Source organism: Delphinus delphis, chromosome 3, assembly GCF_949987515.2.
Source record: "Delphinus delphis chromosome 3, mDelDel1.2, whole genome shotgun sequence".
Taxonomy (NCBI): domain Eukaryota; kingdom Metazoa; phylum Chordata; class Mammalia; order Artiodactyla; family Delphinidae; genus Delphinus; species Delphinus delphis.
The window spans coordinates 14,336,748-14,355,910 of NC_082685.1; the positions used below are offsets into that span (position 1 = coordinate 14,336,748).

General features: G+C 55.4%; 1 protein-coding gene across 2 annotated transcripts in view; it reads right to left on the bottom strand.

Annotated features, from left to right (window-relative positions):
• Positions 1–629: 629 nt before the first annotated feature.
• Positions 630–19,163, bottom strand: part of SIN3B (SIN3 transcription regulator family member B) — a 37,422-nt gene continuing 18,888 nt past the window's right edge. The window contains exons 6-19 of one of the 2 annotated variants that reach the window (XM_060008103.1): positions 18,633–18,755; positions 17,464–17,553; positions 16,888–17,006; positions 12,614–12,821; positions 11,210–11,326; positions 9,887–10,125; positions 8,973–9,156; positions 7,612–8,215; positions 7,254–7,423; positions 4,622–4,759; positions 4,241–4,333; positions 3,073–3,167; positions 2,661–2,865; positions 630–2,561 (exon numbers count right to left, since the gene is read on the bottom strand). In XM_060008103.1, coding sequence (XP_059864086.1) covers positions 2,331–2,561; positions 2,661–2,865; positions 3,073–3,167; positions 4,241–4,333; positions 4,622–4,759; positions 7,254–7,423; positions 7,612–8,215; positions 8,973–9,156; positions 9,887–10,125; positions 11,210–11,326; positions 12,614–12,821; positions 16,888–17,006; positions 17,464–17,553; positions 18,633–18,755 — 2,616 coding nt within the window. In that variant the 3' untranslated portion in view covers positions 630–2,330. Of the gene's footprint in view, positions 2,562–2,660; positions 2,866–3,072; positions 3,168–4,240; positions 4,334–4,621; positions 4,796–7,253; positions 7,424–7,611; positions 8,216–8,972; positions 9,157–9,886; positions 10,126–11,209; positions 11,327–12,613; positions 12,822–16,887; positions 17,007–17,463; positions 17,554–18,632; positions 18,756–19,163 lie in introns of both variants that reach the window. The other variant, XM_060008101.1, reaches the window with a different exon arrangement.

Genomic DNA, 19,163 nt, shown 5'->3' on the forward strand with positions numbered 1-19,163 from the left:
TACGAACCTTCAAGTTGCGAACGTGGGTTCCATCAGCGTCAGGCGTGAGTGAAATTGCAGCTTGCCCTCCGTCTCCTATTGCTGACGATCCTTCAGCTCTACCATCTCCCACCTCCTCTCCCTCCTCCAGTCAGTAACCCTTCTCACCCGTTCACTTGACACCAGCCCTGTATGCCAGCTGTTGTACTGTACTACTGTCCTTTTCAAGGGACTGTACTGTAAGGTTCAAAATGTTTTATTGTTTTTTATGTATTATTTGTATGAAAAGTATTATAAACCTATTACAGTACAGTACCATATAGCCGATGGTGTTAGTTGGGTACCTAGGCTAACTTCGGAACAAATTGGACTCGGCGAACACGCTCTCGGAACAGAACTTGCTTGTATGTAGGGGACTTACGTATTCTAGAGAACACCCTGGAGGCGGGGCCATGCCCCGGGGGAAACAGGACCCTGTTGCGCAGCCACAGGGAAGCCAGGGTGGGGGGGTGGGTCCCCACATGGGGTTTGAGAACTCCCAGGCGCGCCTGTGCAGACACTCCCTGCGGTCAGGCCAACACCCCTGGCAGTGAGAGGTCACCCCCAGATTTGCTCACAGGAAATGACTGACTGAACCTCACAGCTTTAGATCAATATTTAATTTTTAGCTTTAATGTGCAAATAAATAGAAAAGGAAAACTACATTCAAAACAGCTGCAAAGGAAGTACAAGCCCCAGAACAGAAATTCTTCAAAACCAGAAGAGATGCTCGCTAGAAGCATGCAGGATGGGGGGCTTGGTGGGGTACGGCCCGCACCCCAGGCCCACGCAGAGGCACGGGAGGGGCTGCGGGCTCCCGAGGAGGACGGCTGCCGGGAGGGTCTGGTTCAGGAATTCTGGTAAGTTTCCTTCTTATAAAACAAGGATGCGTACAAAGTGCATGGATTACACGTGAGAAAACACGGATGAGGAGACACCCAGGTGGGACAGGTTGGCCTTGGAATCGCCCAGGCCTGGAGTCACAGGCTTTGCAAACCTCGAGTTCCACAGGTAAACTTCTAGAAACACGTCTCCAATTCCCGGAACCTTGGGTGTTTGGCACAGCTCAGCTGCAGGAAGGCAAGGGCTGCGGCTGGCAGAGGCAGCTGCACGGGGGTTCTTCCAGGCCCACGGGTCAGTGGAGCCCACTCGCTGATGGTGTCAGGGGCCCGGCCAGAGCTTCTCGTGGTGCCGGAAGTTCAAAAGGCTGGTTCCTAGCCCAAACTGCTTGGCATTCTTGGCACAGAAGCTTTTGCCCCTCACACCATACCCGCCCCGGGGGGTGGCTGCCGGAATGGAGGCATTGGGGTGGGTATGCAGAAGTCCACGAAGAGGGCTGTCACCCCCAGAGAGGCCGTGGGACTTGGCCGTTGTAGAACTTACAACCACTAAGAGAGCATAAAGGAATAAATATGTGTGCATATATATACTTCTAGAATGTCCATCTTAGGTACACAACCGCACCCCAGGGCCCTCCCAGGGTGGGACCACTCGAGCTCAGCGGGTGCGGCAGGCCAGGCTCCCTCCCCTCACGTGCCCAGAGTCCAGGTGTCGGATCAACATGGGGTTTGAGTCTCTTTTTTTCCAGAGCAGGGTCTTCTGGCCAGTTCTGGTGCCGCCTGCCCACTCTGTCTGGATGTCAAAGCAGGATCCCAACAGTCTGGCTGAAAGGGCTCTTCTCACTTCCGAAGTGACTGAGGACCCCAGGCAGGCACCCGCTGGGCCAAGCCGATGCCCGAACTGTCAGATGCAGGCTGTTGCCCCGCTTGGGAAATGTTTCTAGAAGCCTGGGAAGGACATGCTTTTCAAGCAAGTCCACCTGGGCCCGACTCCTCCGACGTCAGGGACCCTCAAACGCTGACCCCTCCTGAACGTGAGCCCTCGAACGTGAGCCCTCGCGCGGCTCTCCACCCACTTTCACCATACGCAGGAAAGGACCAGTGGTGCCCAAGCCTGGGGATTTGGCATGTGTGACAGGAGTAGCCCAGCAGGCATGTGAACGCACTCACTTGTGCCTTGAGCGGTGCACTGCTTCTCCCCCTTCCAGTGGGGACTGAGCCCCTAGAGTTCAAGTGCGGGGAGTGCTTTACGTCTGGCACAGGACGGGCCCAAAGGAAGCGGGGAAGCCAAGAGGGATGGCAGCGTGGGGCCGAGAGCCGACACAACCCGCCCTTCTCTGGAGCTCACAGCCCATAGCAGCAAGGCTGGGGGACGCTCTGCTCCCCTCACACTGTTCATGAAAACGCCCGATGGGCACACAGGCCGAGGAAGCAACTGCACTAAGTGCGAGTCGTGGTGCCCGTGTGGGAGCGTCAGGGCGAGGCCGGGCGGCGGCTGTACTGCACTCGGTAGCGGGTCACCGGCAGCCCGTGCACGTGAGCCGTCTCGCACAGCGTCTTGCAGGGCACCATGTCCTCGTCCTCCTCGCCCATCAGCCAGTCCTGCACCAGGCTGGCTGCCTCCACCGGCACGTTGTCCTCCAGCCAGCGGCTGTGCCACTCCTCGAAGTGCTGGTGGTGGCGCAGCAGGACCAGGGGCTGCACCTGCAGGGGGCGGGGGAGAGAAGAATCAGGATGGCCCAGGCACCCCAGACAGCTGTGGGCTGGCCCCCAGGTTCCCGGGATGTGGGCAGGGAGGGGCACCTGCTTGGCCCGGCCGAGCGTCCCACGGCGGTACATGTAGTCCTCGGAATTCACGATGAACATCATCTTGTGGGTGCTGAGTTTGAAGCGGCAGTCCACGTTGCAGGCGCTCTCTACCCCGACCAGCCGCTTCCAGGAGCTCTTGGCCTCACCTCGCAGCGCGCGCACCTGCTCACACTGCCACCTGCGGAACTTCTTGAGGTTCCTGGGGGCGAGGAGGATTTGCAGACTAGAAGGTCCTCGTGGCCCAGCAACACTGGGAAGATGCCTGACCTCCCAGGGTTGGAGAAACGCAATCTGAAGCAATGAAAACCACCACCCAAACCCTTTGATCCCGTGAAAACTAGTAAAACCCCGTCACGCTGGGTGCTGGCAACGGTGGGAGAGGCCCCCGGGCCCAAAGTCCTCTCACCTCTGCAGGAACACAGGCTTCAGGAGGAAGCCCTCGGTGGGCGAGCTGGACGCACCCTCGGTCCCCACGTACTGCTCCACGTACCGAGCCAGGTGCTTGGGGGACAGAGGGAGATGCAGCCCAGGTCATCAGAGGCTCCCGGGGACTTTGTCCCCACCCCTCCCGAAGCACTAGGATAACAGCTATCGAGGACCCTGAACTGTGATAGAGACCAGCAGACTGCAGCTCCCGATAAAGGGCTCTGCTGGAGCGGGAGACGCACACCCAGGCCACTATTCAGATGATTTATGGCATTTCGTGCTTAAGTGGATAAATCCCTGCTGTGTAACGACTTTCCTGTATCCATCACGTGATAAGTTCACGTGGAACAGGAGGCCCCTGACACGGAGGAGAGCGGGCTCTGGGGGATGGTGGGCAGGAACAGACATCAGGACACAGACAGCAGGTAGGAAGAGGGGGAGCACCGGCAGGAGTTGCGGCTGAGTAAAGGGGGGGCCTGGAGCGGTTACCAGGTCCAGGGCAGACATGGCCTGCAGCGTCCGAGCGATCCTTCAACTGCTCACCACCCTGTTAAAGCACGAGGCTCCTCCAGACTCAAGCTTAACAAAAGCACATTTGCTGGAAACTTCTGGAAGGGACCGGGTGTGCAGGCCCCTCCCCTCCCTTGTTTTGGAGTGTTTCCAGCGGAGGGCGCTGTGAAGGGAGCCCCCGAGGCTGTGGTGGGTGGCGCCCCCGCTCTGTGAAGGCAGCTTGGGCTTCTGGGCCCTGCTCCCTGGCGTGCGGGCACCAAGCGGAATGTGCGCCTCAACGTGTGGGCCAGGTGGGTTTTCTCCTGGTGGTCAGGGGGCACCCAGAGCTCTGAGCTCCATGCACAGGGAGCGCGGCGGCCACATGCCGCGGGGTCTGAGTGACTGGGCTGGCTATGGGCGGATGGCACAGTGTCGGCAGCAGGTGGCAGGAGCCGGGGTTTCCGCAACTCCCACCTCCTGATGCGTTTCCAAGGAGAGCGTTCAACCTGCACAGAGGCTTCTCTGGTGGACGTTTTGTGGCCTGTGCTCGGCCAGCATGTGCATGGGCTCCCGTGGTGGGAGCCCCACGATGCTGCCTGTGGCTGCCCCTGGCCCCCATGGTGTGTACAAGGCACAGAGCACAGGGCTGCGGTCCTCACCTGCACCTCTAGTGGGTCCTCTGTCTGGGCTTCCTCGGTGTCCAGGAGCTCAATGGTCATGATCACCTGCCCTTTGCGCTGGAGGAACATCACCTGGGGAAGGAGGGGGACAAACAGCCTGAAGCCACGAGAACAGCCCAGGCTGGCAGAGGATGAGGTTGAAAGGTCATCAGCGATCCCTCTTCACCAGCCTCCAAGCCCCATCCTTCCTTGAGGGACCACGTGCCGGGCTCCCACCTCACAGGCCCTGTGGTGCCCTCCGGGGCCGGGGCCTGCGTCCAGAGGCCCAGCGAAAGCAGCACACGGTACTGGGCTCCTGTCGTGGGTGCCCGCCGTGCTCCCCCCAGCCTCGTGTGGGGCTGAGCGTGGCTGGCCTCTCACCTTAAAGCAGTTCTCGTCAGCCATGCACCGCTCGGCCTTCCACTGATAGCTGGTCTCCCTGGCGGCGCGGACACAGCGGGAGGACAGGTTCCCGCCGGCAGCGCCCCGCTTCTTCTCGTTCAGGTAGAGCTCCACCACCTTCAGACAGACATCGTCGCTCACGAGGTGGTGCAGCTGCCGGGGAGGGAGGGCCGGTGGGTGCCTGGCGTGTGCCCGCCAGGAGGGCTGAGACACAGCCACCACTCCCACCTCCTGCTGGAGCCCCCACCTCACCCAGAGACGGGGTGGCAAAGTCCACGGGGTGGGGGTGAAGACCAGCGTCCAACGGGCCGTGCAGGGCGACTTCCATGCCACATGCAGGCCAGAGCAAACTAGACCAGACTAAACCAGACCAGACTGGGGCAGACCAGGCCAGACTCAATCAGAGCAAACTAGCAAACCTGACCAGACCAACAGCGAGACCAAACTAGACCAAACCAGACAAGAGCAACCCGAGCCAACCAGAGCAGACCAGCAAACCCTGCCTGGGTGTGAGAAACGCACAGAAAAGATGCAAACGGAAGTGTGCCAAAATGGGGAGGGTAATCATAAAAGCAGTGATCGTCTTCCGCCAGCGTTCAGGCATAAACACAAGTGATTCCTTTAATACCTATAAGCATACTTAAAACCTTTAGGCCTAGGATGAGACAAGGACTGGAAAAGGCCGAGGCCGGCGTGAGTCGGCCCCTCTGCGTGTGAGCTGTGGCCCAGACAGGCTACTGCAGACTTAGGGCCTCAGGCTCCGCTCTGTGTGTCCCTCTGCTGAGGGCACACAGCGACGCGTGGACACACATGGGTCTCATATGGTGCCTGACATCCAGCACATTCCCAATCAACATTAGCTGCTGTTACTGAAAATAAGAAATGCTGCTTTAAAAAATAAATAAATAAAAGGAAGGAAAGAGTGTGGATACGACGCTGCAGGTTACAGGTGTTGCGTGGAGGGGCCCTGTGAGCCACACGTGGGGGTCCTGTCCTCACTATGGCTCCAACTAAACGGCTCCATTTTTATTGCTTCTTTTATCTTTTAAAACAGGTTTTACAGGAGACATTTGTGGAGAGGAGTTTTTTTTTTTAAAAGAAAGCATGAGTCAAAGTATATATGGTCCAATCCTCCCGGTGCTACAGATGGGGCCGCCTTCCCGAGAGCTGTGGCCTGTTGGGAGCCGACTCGCTCGGTCCAGGAGAGATGAGAGAGCCCTCCCCCACCCGGTCCCCCGGGGCAGGACCAGAGTGGGCCAGGAATCTGGAAGCTTCCCCCCAAGGCTGGCTGTGTCTGCCTGCACCCCACCCAGGGGAGCAGAGGTCATGCACACATACGGCCCACAGGGGATGCAAAGCGCTGCTCCAAGGGCCCAAGTGGGAGCTCGTCCCTGGAATCCTTCCCAGGTGGACGACGAAGGAGCTAACGGGCATCTCAACAGACAGGAATCTCAGAGGATCACGCTGCCTGGACGCACCAGACGCTGAGTTTATGCGGCTTCAAAGCCAGGGACTCTACCCCAGTGTCAGAAATCAGCAGCGGGTGCCCGTGAGTGGGGGGTGGCTGGAGTGGACACGGGTGGGGTGTCCATCTGCGAAGGCCCACCGAGCTGCACACTGAGGAGTCGGCACTTTTCTGTATGTGTTTTACTTCAATAAGAAATCTGCAAAACCTGGAAGGAACTGCCACTTTTATACAGTTTCTAGTAACGGTACCTGGGTGGCAGAGTAACGACATTATTCCTTCCTCTGCTGCTTTTCCACTTTACGATGAACAGCCTCACTTGATAACCAGGAAATGAAAGTCAAGCTGAACAACAACTTGAGTGGTCACCAAGCAGGACCCACGTCCCGGGACCACACCCGACTTGTCTGGGGCTTTGCTGTTTATACACTTATGACCAATTTCCTCTTGTTGACATTCAGCTGGGGGTGATGCTGATGCACGTCACGGATATTCCCCCGCCAGGAAAAGTGGGCCAGTTTCTTTACATGTTGCCAAACAACCCTCACGAAAGGTTTTTCAACAGGGGCTCAGACATATCCTCGCACACGCACATCCACAGCAGCACCGGTCGCCACCACCAAAAGGTGGAAACAACCCAAGTGTCCATCAACGGATGAACGGAAGAACAAAATGTGGTCCATCCACACAACGCAATGTTATGTGACCATAAAAATGGCTGACATACTGACACACGCTACATCGTGGAGGAACCTTATAAATGTTAGGCTGAGTGAAAGAAGCCAGACACAAAAGGCCACATAGTATGTGATTCTGTTTATGTGAAATACCCAGAACAGGCAAATCCAGAGAGACAGAAGAGGGCTGGGAGAGGAGGGATGGGGAGTGACTGCTAATGGAGACAGGGTTTCTCTGGGGGAAGATGGAAATTAGAACTAGTCAGAGATGATGGTTGCACAACACTGCAAATGTGCTAAATTCCACTGAAACGCTCACTTAAAACTGGCGAATATTACTTTACAAGAATTCTACCTTAATTGAAAAAAAAGGAAAGGTGCCAAGCACGGGATCAACTGCAGGCACAGGAGTGAAGGAAAGGCACTCGCAGGGAGGCGCTGCCCGCTTGCCCGCCCCACGCCTGCTCACCTGCCGGGCGATGCTCTGCACCAGCTTGTCCATGGTGAAGCCCACGTAGGCGTGGATGGTGAACATCTCGCGCAGGGTGTCCTCATACTGCGTGGGGTCGATGCTGCCCTCCAGGAGGCTCCGCACCATGTCCAGGAAGGCCGGGTAGTATTCCTCCAGCTCCACCTCACCTGAGGGGGCGGCACCATGGTCACGGAGGGCCCGGCTCCCACGCGGCCACCACCAGGAAGGATCTGGAGTCACCGCCTCCCACTGCAGGTGGCCCGTGGCTCTGGGGCAGCTGCTCAGCTGGCCCGCCTCCCCTCCTGGATCTCAGAGGCAAGCCCCCATGGTGTCATCCCTGGGCCCAGGGGCTCACTTGGCTGCTTCAGCCGCAGCTCCATGGCGGGGTCGTTGCCCTTCTCCCGGCGGCCCTCGCAGAGCAGTTTCTCCCTTTCCTTCTCCGTCCGGTACTCCAGGAGCTGCTTCTGTGCCTGGCGGTAGATCTTCAGCAGCCTGGAGCACAGGGTCTGATGGAGGCGCAGGAAGAAATACCAGTTGTTGTTGGCGAAGAAGAGGCTGTAGACGTCATCCAGGGGCTTGTGCTGTGGCGGCTGCTGCTCTGTGGCCGGCGCCTCGCCCGAGGCCCCCTTCTCCTCCGGGGCGCTGCTCTGCGGTCCGGGCGCTGGCTTCTTCCGGTCACCAGGGTCTGCACTCTGCCCCTGGGGGCTCCCCCGGCCCTCATCGGCGGAGTCCTCGGATGCGCCCAGGTCCAGCTGCTGGGAGAAGAAGAGGCTGGGCACGAACTGGTGCACCAGCTGGTGGATGGTGCCCTGGTCCTCCTTCTGGATGGCCGGCTGCCGCTTCACGTAGTAGCTGATGAGGGCGGCCGCGTCCTCCAGGATCTGCCGGTCCTCGTATACGAAGATGAGGTGCGGCTCGCTGGAGGGGGCGCTGCGGCCCTCCGAGTGCTGCTCCTGGTGCTGGGGAGACAGGGCGGCTGTTAGACGGGAAGCGACCCACTGGGAGAACTCCAAGTACGGGGTCCAGGGCCATGGGGCTCTGAGGGCATCACAATGGCTGGGGGCCCAGCTGAGCTCTGGAACCAAAACGAGGCCGAACTCCCACTACCAAGGCCTGCAGCAGCACTCAGAGGCTGGGGGAAACGAGGCGAGCAGCACCCTGATTATTCGAGTCCAGCTGACCCAGGCTGCCTTGGGGGTGAGGAAGGCTCAGGGAGGACCACGGGCTTCTGCCCACCATCATTCATTCACAGACACTTGGCTAGACCCCGGAAGACCTGCAACTGCTTGCACTCCGGCCCGGCCCCCTCAGCCCTGCACACCCGGTCCGTCACCATCCCGCAACGTTCCCTGCCTCTGTCCTTTCCCCGCCTGCCACCAGCCCTTCCATGGTCCTGCCATCACCCGGTGCTGGCACAAGCCTCCCACCTACTCGCTCCCGTTCACCAGCCCACGCCAACCACTCCCCTCACTGAGTCCAGAGCCACACAGAAGCACGGTCGGCCCTAGTCACCCCTCTCTGCTGACAATGGCAGGGTGGCCTCAATCTGCCTCCCGGGCCAGCCCTATGCTGGGTGCTACGAAAACACCCATCCTCACCCCTACGCAGCCCGGCGAGGGCAACGGAGGCACAGAGAGCTGGCCATCTGCTCGAGGCCAGGAGAGCCAGAGCCTGGGCCGGGCAGCCTGCCCCGACCCCGGCTGAGGAGGGCCTCACCTCGTCATAGACGCTCTCAATCTCATTGAGCAGGCTCTTGGAGCGAAGGGCCTTGGTGTCATTCTGCTTGAAGTTCACGGCCTGGTGGTCCAGGGACTTGAGGTACGCCTTCTCATACTGCTCCCGCCAGATCTTGTTGAAGCCCTGCTGGGCCTCCCGCCACTCCTCCTCTTTGGCCTTCAGCCTGCAGGGCCAGAGGGGCTCAGCACACGGACAGCCCGGGACACCCGCCCGAGTCACCCTGTGCAGGGTCAGCCTGTCTTCCACCCACAGACCCACTGGACATGTTCCATACTCGGGACAGCCAGCTCCAGGCCTGTGCAGCGGGCTCTGTGCTGTATAAAGGAGGGAGGGGGTAACGGCCCTGTGGAACCCGCACAGCCAGTTTTAAGGTTTCTCAAACATCGCTGTCCTGGCCCACAGAACTGACTGCGCTCTATGCAGCTGCTGGCTCGACCGCCGGGCTCCCTTGCTCAACTGTGAACCCCGCAATGGAAGGGACTTGTGTCGGGCTCGTTTGGCTCTGTAGCCCCAGGGCTGGGCACAGCACCTGGCTGAGGGCAGCCACTTAACCAATACCTGTTCCCTGGCACAGTGAGGGTCCCAAACATATGATTAAATAAAAGGCAAGCCGTGATATAGGATGGTCCCATTTGTGCTTTAAAATAGTTACTTTTCATGTTCATGTTGATTATGTGCATGGCAGAAAGTTCTAGGAGGACACAAACAACTGTTGACAGTTGTGCTTTCCTCTCAGGAATGGAATGGGGAGATGAAGCAAGACTGGAAAACACTGTAACCAACCAGACTGAGACCCCAGGGACGCCCTCACGATTACACCCATGACAAACAGCACTAATGAGCTGCTGGGGGGCTCCCTGCAGCAGGCAAGGTGGTCAGAAGCATGAGGACACCTTTTCAGGACAACGGGGACAGCAGTGACAGGGTTCTTCTTGAGGCTCTCAATGATCTCTGGAGCCTTGTCGCCATAAATGCGGTGGATGGCACGGCGCTGGATCACCTCCGACGTGCCCCCCAGACAGTCGTCCAGCCGGAACTTCTCCTGGTCTTCCGGCGCCATCCGGGAGAGCTTCTTCTGCACGCTTTCCAACACCCGGATTGTGGCCAGGTTGGTCTCCAGGACAACGTCTAACTATGGACAGGAAAGCAGAAAGGGGTCAGCTGTCAGGGCGTCAGCGGGGCCCTAGGGACGGGCCTGGGCTGGCAGAGGGATGTGCAGAACTGAAGAGGGGATGATAGACATCAGGGTGTGGTGGCCCTGACGTGGATCTGAGGGACTGGAGGGAGCACAGCTGGTTACGGGGGTGTGGGGGCGGTCCAGACCTGGGCGATGATGGCATCACCTGGACCTCACCACTGGTGGACCCATCTGAGGAGGGGAATGGGTCCTAGGCTGACCCTTCCCACAGGCATCAAAAGCACGTTACACTCAGCAATGAAAAGGAAGGGACACGTGGTACATACAGCCCCCGGGTGACTCCCCAGAACATGTGCTAGGGGTAGCCAATCCCCAAAAGTTATATACCACGTGACTGATTCCACTTAGGACAAAGTGAAGGAGGTGGAGGATAGGTTGATGGATGCTGGGAATTGGGGAGGGAGGTGGATGGGGATATAAAGGAACAGTGTGAGAGATCCTCCTGGTGGGGGAACTGTTCAGTATCTTGGCTGTGGTGCTGGATACATGGACCTCCACAGGTGAGAGAACCACACAGAGCTAAACACACATGCACAGGCTTGTGCACAAGATACCCTGCCCCCCCGCACCCCCCACGAATACAAGTCCAACTAGGGAGACGTGAATAAGATCATGGCCGGGTCAATGTCCATATCCCGGCTCTGACACTGTGCCAGAGATTTACAAGCTGTTACCACTGGGGAAAGGGCACCCGGATCACTCTGTGTTATTTTTTAAGCTGCATGTGAATCTACAATGATCTCGGTAAAAATTTGTATTAAAAAAATTTACACACACACACACACACACACACACACGCGCGCGCGCGCGCGCGCGCGCGCGCGCGCGCGAGGCCAGCAAGGCAGAAAAGGGAGGCTTTCAGGAGCTGCCCCCTGCTGGAAAGTGCTGGAATCCCTGATACTCTAAAGGAGACGAGAGGGCTCAAGGAGGATCAGGATACATACATCCCAGGGTGCAGAGGAGATGAACTGGGGAAAGCGAGGGCAGGGCCGTGGAGAAGGCGGGCCTGCACACACACCTCGAAACGCTCATCCTCACAGCGGTGCAGCTGCTCCTCGTAGGGCGTCTTCTTGGAGCTGACGAAGGTGGAGTCCTCTGACCAGGAGGGGAAGGACACCCAGGTGTCGTTCAGTACCTGCACCAAGAGGAAATGCCGTGACCAGCGCGCCAGGCCCCCACTGCCAGAGTGGTTTACTGTGTTGTCCAGCGTAGAAGATACGAGGATAAGTAACAATACTGATTTTACAGGAAATTACCTTATCATACAAATAGTAAAATTACTTTTAAAGTGGTTTTAAGAGAAAACGTGGCCTTGATCAAGTGAACAAATCTTACTATCAATACTTTGGGGTTGGCAAACTTTCTCTGTAAAGGGCCAGATAAATATTTTAGGTTTTGCAGGTCATTTGGTCTGTCAGGTCTACAGGGATACATCGTTTTATTGTGCTTCACAGATACTGCCTTTTTTTTTTTTAAACAAGGTGAAGGTTTGCAGCAACCCTGCATCGAGCAAGCTTATCGGTGCCATCTTTCCAACAGCATTTGCTCACTCTGTGTCTCTGTGTCACACTTTGGTGATTCTCACAATATTTCAAGCTTTCTCATTATTATTACATTTGTCATAGGGATCTGTGATCAGTGACGCGCTGAAGGCTCAGATGATGGTTAGCTTATTTTAGCAATAAAATATTTTAAATTAAGGCATATACATTGTTTTGTTCAGACATAACACTACTGCGCACTTAACAGGCTACGGTACAGTATAAACGTAACTTTTATATGCACTGGGAGACCAAAAAATTTGTGTGACTCGCTTTATTGCGATGTTTGCTTTATTGCAGTGCTCTGGAACCAAACCCACAATATCTCCAAGGCACGCCTGTACTCAACTCTGCTCTCGTCCCGGCAAAGCAGCCGCAGGCAGTATGTAAACAAATGGGCATGTCCGTGTGCCAATAAAACTTTACTTACAAACACAGGCAGTGGGCCGGATTTGGCTCATGGGCCATAGTCTGCTGACTCCCAGACTACATATCCTGGAATCCAGCAGGCACTCTTGAATTCTGGAAATGCAGTAAGCCTGTCTACTAACTCTGAAAAAGTGTTCAGTGGTCAAGCTAAACAGAAACATGCTGAGGGCAGTGAACCTGGAACAGAGCGGGCTCAAGGCAGAAATAAACCTCAGTCTAAATGACGGAGGAACAAGCCAAACCCTATGCTGGCGCCGTGCGCGCTGCGGCTTGCCAGAACCACCAGCAGGGTAAGAAACTGTCATCTCCACCCATGCATTTTGTTTTGGCACATCCCGGCACCATCCACCATTCACCATCGGGGGGATCAACACTCGGCCCTCCACGTGGAACACAGGAGGGGGTAAGGAGCATGCAGCACACAAGCTGACGTGAGCCCCGGGAAGCGCTACCTCCTTGCAGATGGCCGTCCTCCCGCTGCACTTGGGCTGCTGGTAGGTTTTGGGGAGCGCCCGGTAGCTGGATCCGATGCGCTTGCACGAGGCGTAGTCGATTTCCCGGCTTATTCCATCCCCGGATCTGTCACTCATGGGTGGGGCGAAGGACAGCTCTTTCACCCCCAGGAAGGACTTGAACTGTGCAAAGAGTTCTGGAAATTTCCTTCAGAAATAAAGACAAGTCGGAGGGAGGTGGGAGGGACAAATTAGGAGTTTGGGATTAGCAGATACACACTACTATATATAAAATAGATAAACAACAAGGTCCTACTGTATAGCACAGGGAACTATATTTGGTATCTTATAATAACCTATAATGGAACAGAATCTGAGAAAGAATAAATAAATATATATATCTGAATCCCTTTGCTGTACACCAAACACTAACACAACATTGTAAATCAACTATACTTCAATTTTTTTTAATTAAAAAAAAAAAAAGAAATAAAGACAAACGGTAAGTAGCATCCCGAGGGCCTTCTGAGAATGATCTAGAGATGTTAAAATGGCTTCATGTTGATGCCGGCAGTTAAAGATGGTCAGAATCAACATCAGAGAGGAGGGGCGAGAGGCAGAACGAGCATCCAACACGTGTGAAGTTGCCGCGTGTGTGAATTTGCCCTCCAGCCCTCTGTCACCAACCAGGCCCCACCACTTGCGGGAGGTCCTTGAACACGCCAAATAAAATGACCTGCACTGGCAGAAGCTGGGGTCAGCGATGTATGTTCCCTGACTGGAAGAGGCCGGGCATTAGGCCAAGGATCAGCAAACTAGTCAATCTCCCCACATCTGCCTGTAAACAGTCGGTCACATCCACTCCTTTAGTATTGCCTGTAGTATTGCTTGCGCATAATGCCAGAAGCTGGTTAGCAGTGACCCTTGGCCCTTGACAGATAAAATCTGCTTCCCAGCTCCAGGGCCTTCCTCCCTCATGAGGGAGACCCCCTCCCTAGACAAATTCTCATAAGGTAATGGTCGTGCATGTCGATGGGAAGATTTTAACGCCAACTGACCCCCAATGTCATCTGCATTAATGTTTAAATGAATATCAAATCCTACAGAAAGGGTGCAGATATTTTGACAGCTGGTGTGATGATCCTGCCATTACTAAGCCTGGCAGTCTCCCCTCATTAACTATGTGCCCCTAGGCGGCCCGCCTGTAAGGACCCCCGCCAACTCAGCTCACAAGGAAAACCCTCAAGCCAACGGAAATGCAGGGAAGGAAGACATCAACAACATGGGTGTAGAGGATGCCTGAGGTTACAGCAGGATAAACCACTCTTAAGTGGAGGCTTACCCCACTCCAGCCCCAACTCCAGCCATGCTGTCACCAGGTGGCAGCTCTCTGGGCCACTGCACTCAGCTGCCCGTGGGTGTACAAACCCAGAAAGAAGCTTGCCCATGCAAACAGAGGCCTCATGGTGGGGAGGGGGGTGGGCGTGAACCCAGCTGAAGATGAGCGAGCAGAAGCCGCTTCATTTCTCCACTTTGCTGCACACCCCCGTGGCCCTCTCCCCCGCCTGGAGTCTCTAACTGCTGCTCACATGTCGAAACGGGAATAGCTGACCCTGACCGAGCTCAGAGCACTGGATTCTCAGCTGCGCAGATGTACTTCGATGTGAGCGTGTCCAAATCCACGTAAAAAACCAGCCACGTTTTAGCCGAGACTGTGTGACGCCTGCCACCCTGCTCTGGGTGGTTTTTCAGAGCGTTAACAGACCTTTAGCAGCCCCAGAAAGTCAATCCAAGTGAAAAGGTCACCCTGATGTGTGTACACTCTTGGGACCACCAAGGAAGCACCTCCTGATGACCCTAACTCGACCTTTGAGTATCCCAGCCCAAAAGCATAATCTCAGCACGGATTACAGGGGGAAACTGGAGATAAACGTCCATTGTTGCAGACCCTGCCGAGAAAACCATGGTACATACACTGTGCAGTCGCTAAAAACGATCGGTTGGGTCTAAGAATTGCTGAGTTTAAAAAAGAAAAAAAGAGAAGACTACAGCCCAGCCTGACAGCATGATGCCATTTATGTGAAACTCAACAGCCACACTCAGATCCCGAGAGCAGACGATGAGCGAAGGGTGGGCTTCCAGGCCTCATCCCCCTGAACTCGCCCATCACCGTGCAAAGCTCTCTTATGAGAGCTTATCCTGGACAGAGTGAGAGGTATCCGTTCTGGGCCTCAGTCTCCTCAGCTTAAAATGTATTGAGACACATCGAATGTGTTTAAATTCATGAGTTCATGTAACGCCAAAGAAATTGGTCCGTTTTTCAGTTCCTAATTGGCCTGATGAGACAGGAAAGCGACTCATCACCCTGACACTGTAATAAAGGGAGAACTCAAGCATCTATCTTGGGTCACCAAAAGGTGATAAATACTGTTGAGATGCTCTCTTTTGCAACCTGCAGTGAATGAATAAACAAAGGAATAAACCACAGAAAGAACTCAGAGGATACCACTGCCTCCTGACAGACAGAGGGATGTGGGGGAATGTGAAGGTGCATTTGGCAAAATGCACCCACGCCATGGGGATGCCAATGCAGACACGGTAAGGAATAAACTTGCAGAGGGAACCTAGAGATGAAGAGGGACGTACAAGACGTATTAGAAAACAAAACCCAGACCACGAGGTGAGACTGAGCCGTGTGTTTGGCGGTGTCCCCCTGGGTTGGCTGCGCCGTAATTAGTGTAGGGAGGTGGTCACTCCCAAGCCAAGGGAGGGAGCATGACTGAAATGGCAGGTGGAGGGGCTCCTGGAGGTTGGCAAAGGTCCATTTGTGACCTGGGTGGTGGGCACAAGGGTGTCTGCCTAATAACGATTCACCAAGCCGTTCTTCTGTTATGTGGTTTCCTGGATCTGTGTTTTATTTTACATTAAAAAAAAAAAGTTTAAAAAACTTTTTTAATTAATAGAAAGGGAATCAGGTAGCTGCCCCCAGGGCCGGCAGCCTCTGGGGTTGTCTTGGGGGCTAAACAGGACGCCGCACACGTCACGTATAATGCAAGCTCACCGTGTTCGAGACGCTATTTTTTTTTTTTTTTTTGTGGTACACGGGCCTCTCACTGTTGTGGCCTCTCCCGTTGCGGAGCACAGGCTCCGGACGCGCAGGTTCAGCAGCCATGGCTCACGGGCCCAGCCACTCCGTGGCATGTGGGATCTTCCCGGACCGGGGCACAAACGCATGTCCCCTGCATCGGCAGGCGGACTCTCAACCACTGCGCCACCAGGGAAGCCCCCTCGAGATGCTATTTTAAGGGTCTTCAGGCAGAGCCCATTTGAAACTTTCTGAAACCCTGCGCAGGTATATTTATGACCCCCCTTTGACAGAATGGAAACTGAGGCTCAGACGGGCTAGGAAGCTCGCTGGGCATGACAGGGCTGGTGAGTGGGAAGCACACTGGGAGCCAGCAGACTCCCCTTCCCACAGCACAGGTGCATGACCTGCGGATGCACAGTCACCTCCCAGGACAGCTCCGCCCCCCTCAGAGGCTGCCGGGCCCTCGGCGGGCAGCTCACACAGGGCAGCAGGACGTGCTGGAAGCGGGTAACGGATCTGCTAACAGAGTTTCTCTCTGGGCAGCAGGGATGCTGTGTGGTCATTTCATTCTTCCCAGTAGTTTCTGATTCTTAGAATTTTAAAAAGCATAATGAATCTCCAGGGAATTATGCTGGGTGAAAAAAGCTGATCCTGAATGGTTACAGAGTGTGATTCCATTTACATAATACTTTTGCTATATAAGCTTTAGAGAAGGAACACAGGTATTGGGGGTTGTCAGGGGCTTGGGCTGTGGGAGGGACCTGGGTGTGGGTATCAAAGGCCAACACAAGGATATTCGTGGTTCTGAAGCTGCTCGGTACCTGGACAGTGGTGGTGGACACACCAACCTTCACAGGTGATACAGCTGTACACACACACACACACACACACACACACACACACGTAAAATGGGAAACCTGAAAAGATGGGTGGCTTGTGTGAATATCAACATACTGGCTATGACGCTGACTAGAGATGTTACCACGAGGGAACGCTGCCCAGGACCTCTCTGTGTTCTTTCTCACAACTGCTGGTGAATCTATAATGATCTCTGTAACAACTTCAACTTAAAGACAAGATCGAAAAAAACACATATACCATTTTCCAAAAACAATAGCCAAAAGAAGGGTGAAAGGAGTTTACGGAAACAAAACCCCAGTGGGGAGCCCCGAGAAGTGCTGCTCACCCTAGAAATGGGCTGACCAGCTGGAGGAGCTCAGAGCCGGACACAAGCTCCTGGTTGAAGAGCGCGATGCAGCGGAGGAAGTTCTCGTAGACCTCCTGGCTCTTCAGCACCCTGCGCACCTGTGGGGAGAGCGAGTCAGGGGGCCCCTACCGGGCCCAACTCCCGCTCCTGAGCACACCTGGCTCTGCTATCACCAGGTGCACACAGAGTCACCCACACAGGCGTGTTCTAAAGGGGCGGCTGTGGTCTGCAGCGGACTGCTCTCCGTGCAGTGATCTTTGGCTCAGACAGCATGTGCCTAGAGCCATCTCACTGGCTCTGCCCACTGACTCTGCACAGAAGCCCCAGGACCATCCCAGCTTTAGAGATGCCACACAGCTTCTGAGTGGCAGACATGTGCCCCCAAACTTAGTGTGGGCTCTGAGCTCTGCCTTTCCGACCTGTTTCGCTACCTCCCGCCCGCTGCCCACCACTGGCCGCCTGTCGCCTGCTCCCAACCCTGCCTGCTCAGATCTGAGCAGGGCGAGGCCAGCCTGGACGGGGCAAGGCCCAGAAGTCATGGGTCCCACCGCTCACCTTGTCAAAGAAGGAGAACTCCTGCAGAGTCCCGTACTTCCCCACGGTGGCGATGGACAGGTCTTTGGTACCACGGAGTTTCATTTTCTTCTGTAGAGAGAAATTCCATGCCATGGATGCTGTGTGCCTCCCACGGGCAGCCCGTGTCCATCTTTATTAGAATCATAACATCACCAGCACTGAGCTCTCCTGATGGGAACCGCCATCAGGTGCTGGATGAGGTCTGCCCAAGACCCCCGTGGATGAACCTCTCAGGACCACCCACCTCAGCCTCCATGACCTAGTGAAGGGTTAAAGGTCACACAACCACTCTGCCCACAATCTGGGATCTAACTTTCAGCAGTTTAGCTCTTTTGATGTCAGGAGGGATTGTCATAGAGTAAGAACAGCCAGGGAAACATGCCCCTAGATACTGTATCAGAAACCTCTTCCCCTGCCTGTTTCGTCCTGTGGGCCGTGATGGTGATGGGAAGGGGACCTGAACTTGGCCACTCTGCTGAGACATCAAGGGCTCTACAGAACCATCTCCCACATGCCTGAAGAATGATGGGGATGTGTCAAGAGGACACAGAGCCAGCCCAAAGGGCCCCACTGGCCAGATCTGGGACGGTTTAGGCATCAAGATAAACAGTGATAGTCACGGATTATAACCCGAGTCTATGAAGATACACATAATTAAATAAATGGAGATGAAAAAAAGCTCTTCCTTACAGTAGAAAGCCAACTAGTAAATGCATAAAGAATGATGGAATTAGAAAATCACCATCATAGGTGATGAGAACAACAGGAGCTGGACCTCAGTGCCTCTCACTCCCTAGCAGGGCACCTTGTGCAGTAACCGACCTGCACAACTGTACATAAGGGCCCTGCCTGTGAAAGAGCTGTGATGGTGAAAAGGAGCAGACCGAGCAGTACATCCGGTTTCTGCGAGAGGAGGTGACACTCCTTCTCACACAATCTTGTGAGCCAGGGGGCACAGGTGACCGGCCGCCTCACAGGTGAGTCAACTTCTCAAGGTCCAACAGCCAGTGAATTTCAAGCTGGACTAGAGCCTGGACTCGGCCTCATGCCCCAGGTCTCTGCATACTGCTCCTCAAGTCATCTACAGAGAAGGCCAGGCTGCTGGGTGTCCACGCATGCACACACCTATGTGCACAGCTGACAGTTACCTTGGCTGGTGCAGACACGGGACGGAGGAGTGAGGGCCGAGAGCGCTTTTTGCTGTGTTCCAGACTCTTCTCGTGCTCACTCTTTTGGACACTGTTCATTTCGCACGGCCCATTTCCTGTGAACTAAGGACACAAACACAGGAGGTGGTCAGCGTTGGAGAGACACAGCCAGGCCCATCAGTGCTGGTTCTCAATGTAACCTAGTGCGTGGAACCACTTGCAGCTCAGCTCGTGGCCCCAGCAAGCACTGTCTGCCACGGGCCAGGGGCTCTGTCCCAGTGAGAGGTGACCCTGGCTCTCAAGATGCTCACGTTTACTGGAGGAAAGACCCGTGTACCCAGCTCACCACAGTCGCGCACTGTGAGGCTGGGAGAAGGCTCATGGAAGGCCTCGATGGGCGAGGGTCCTGACAGGTGAGGGAGGGCTCAGTGGGGAGACACTGAAGCTGGGCCTTGGCGTGTGGGGCTCACCCAGCAGACCACTGACAGGGTGTCTGCCTGTATGTTCGAGCGCACCACAGAAAGGAAAAGA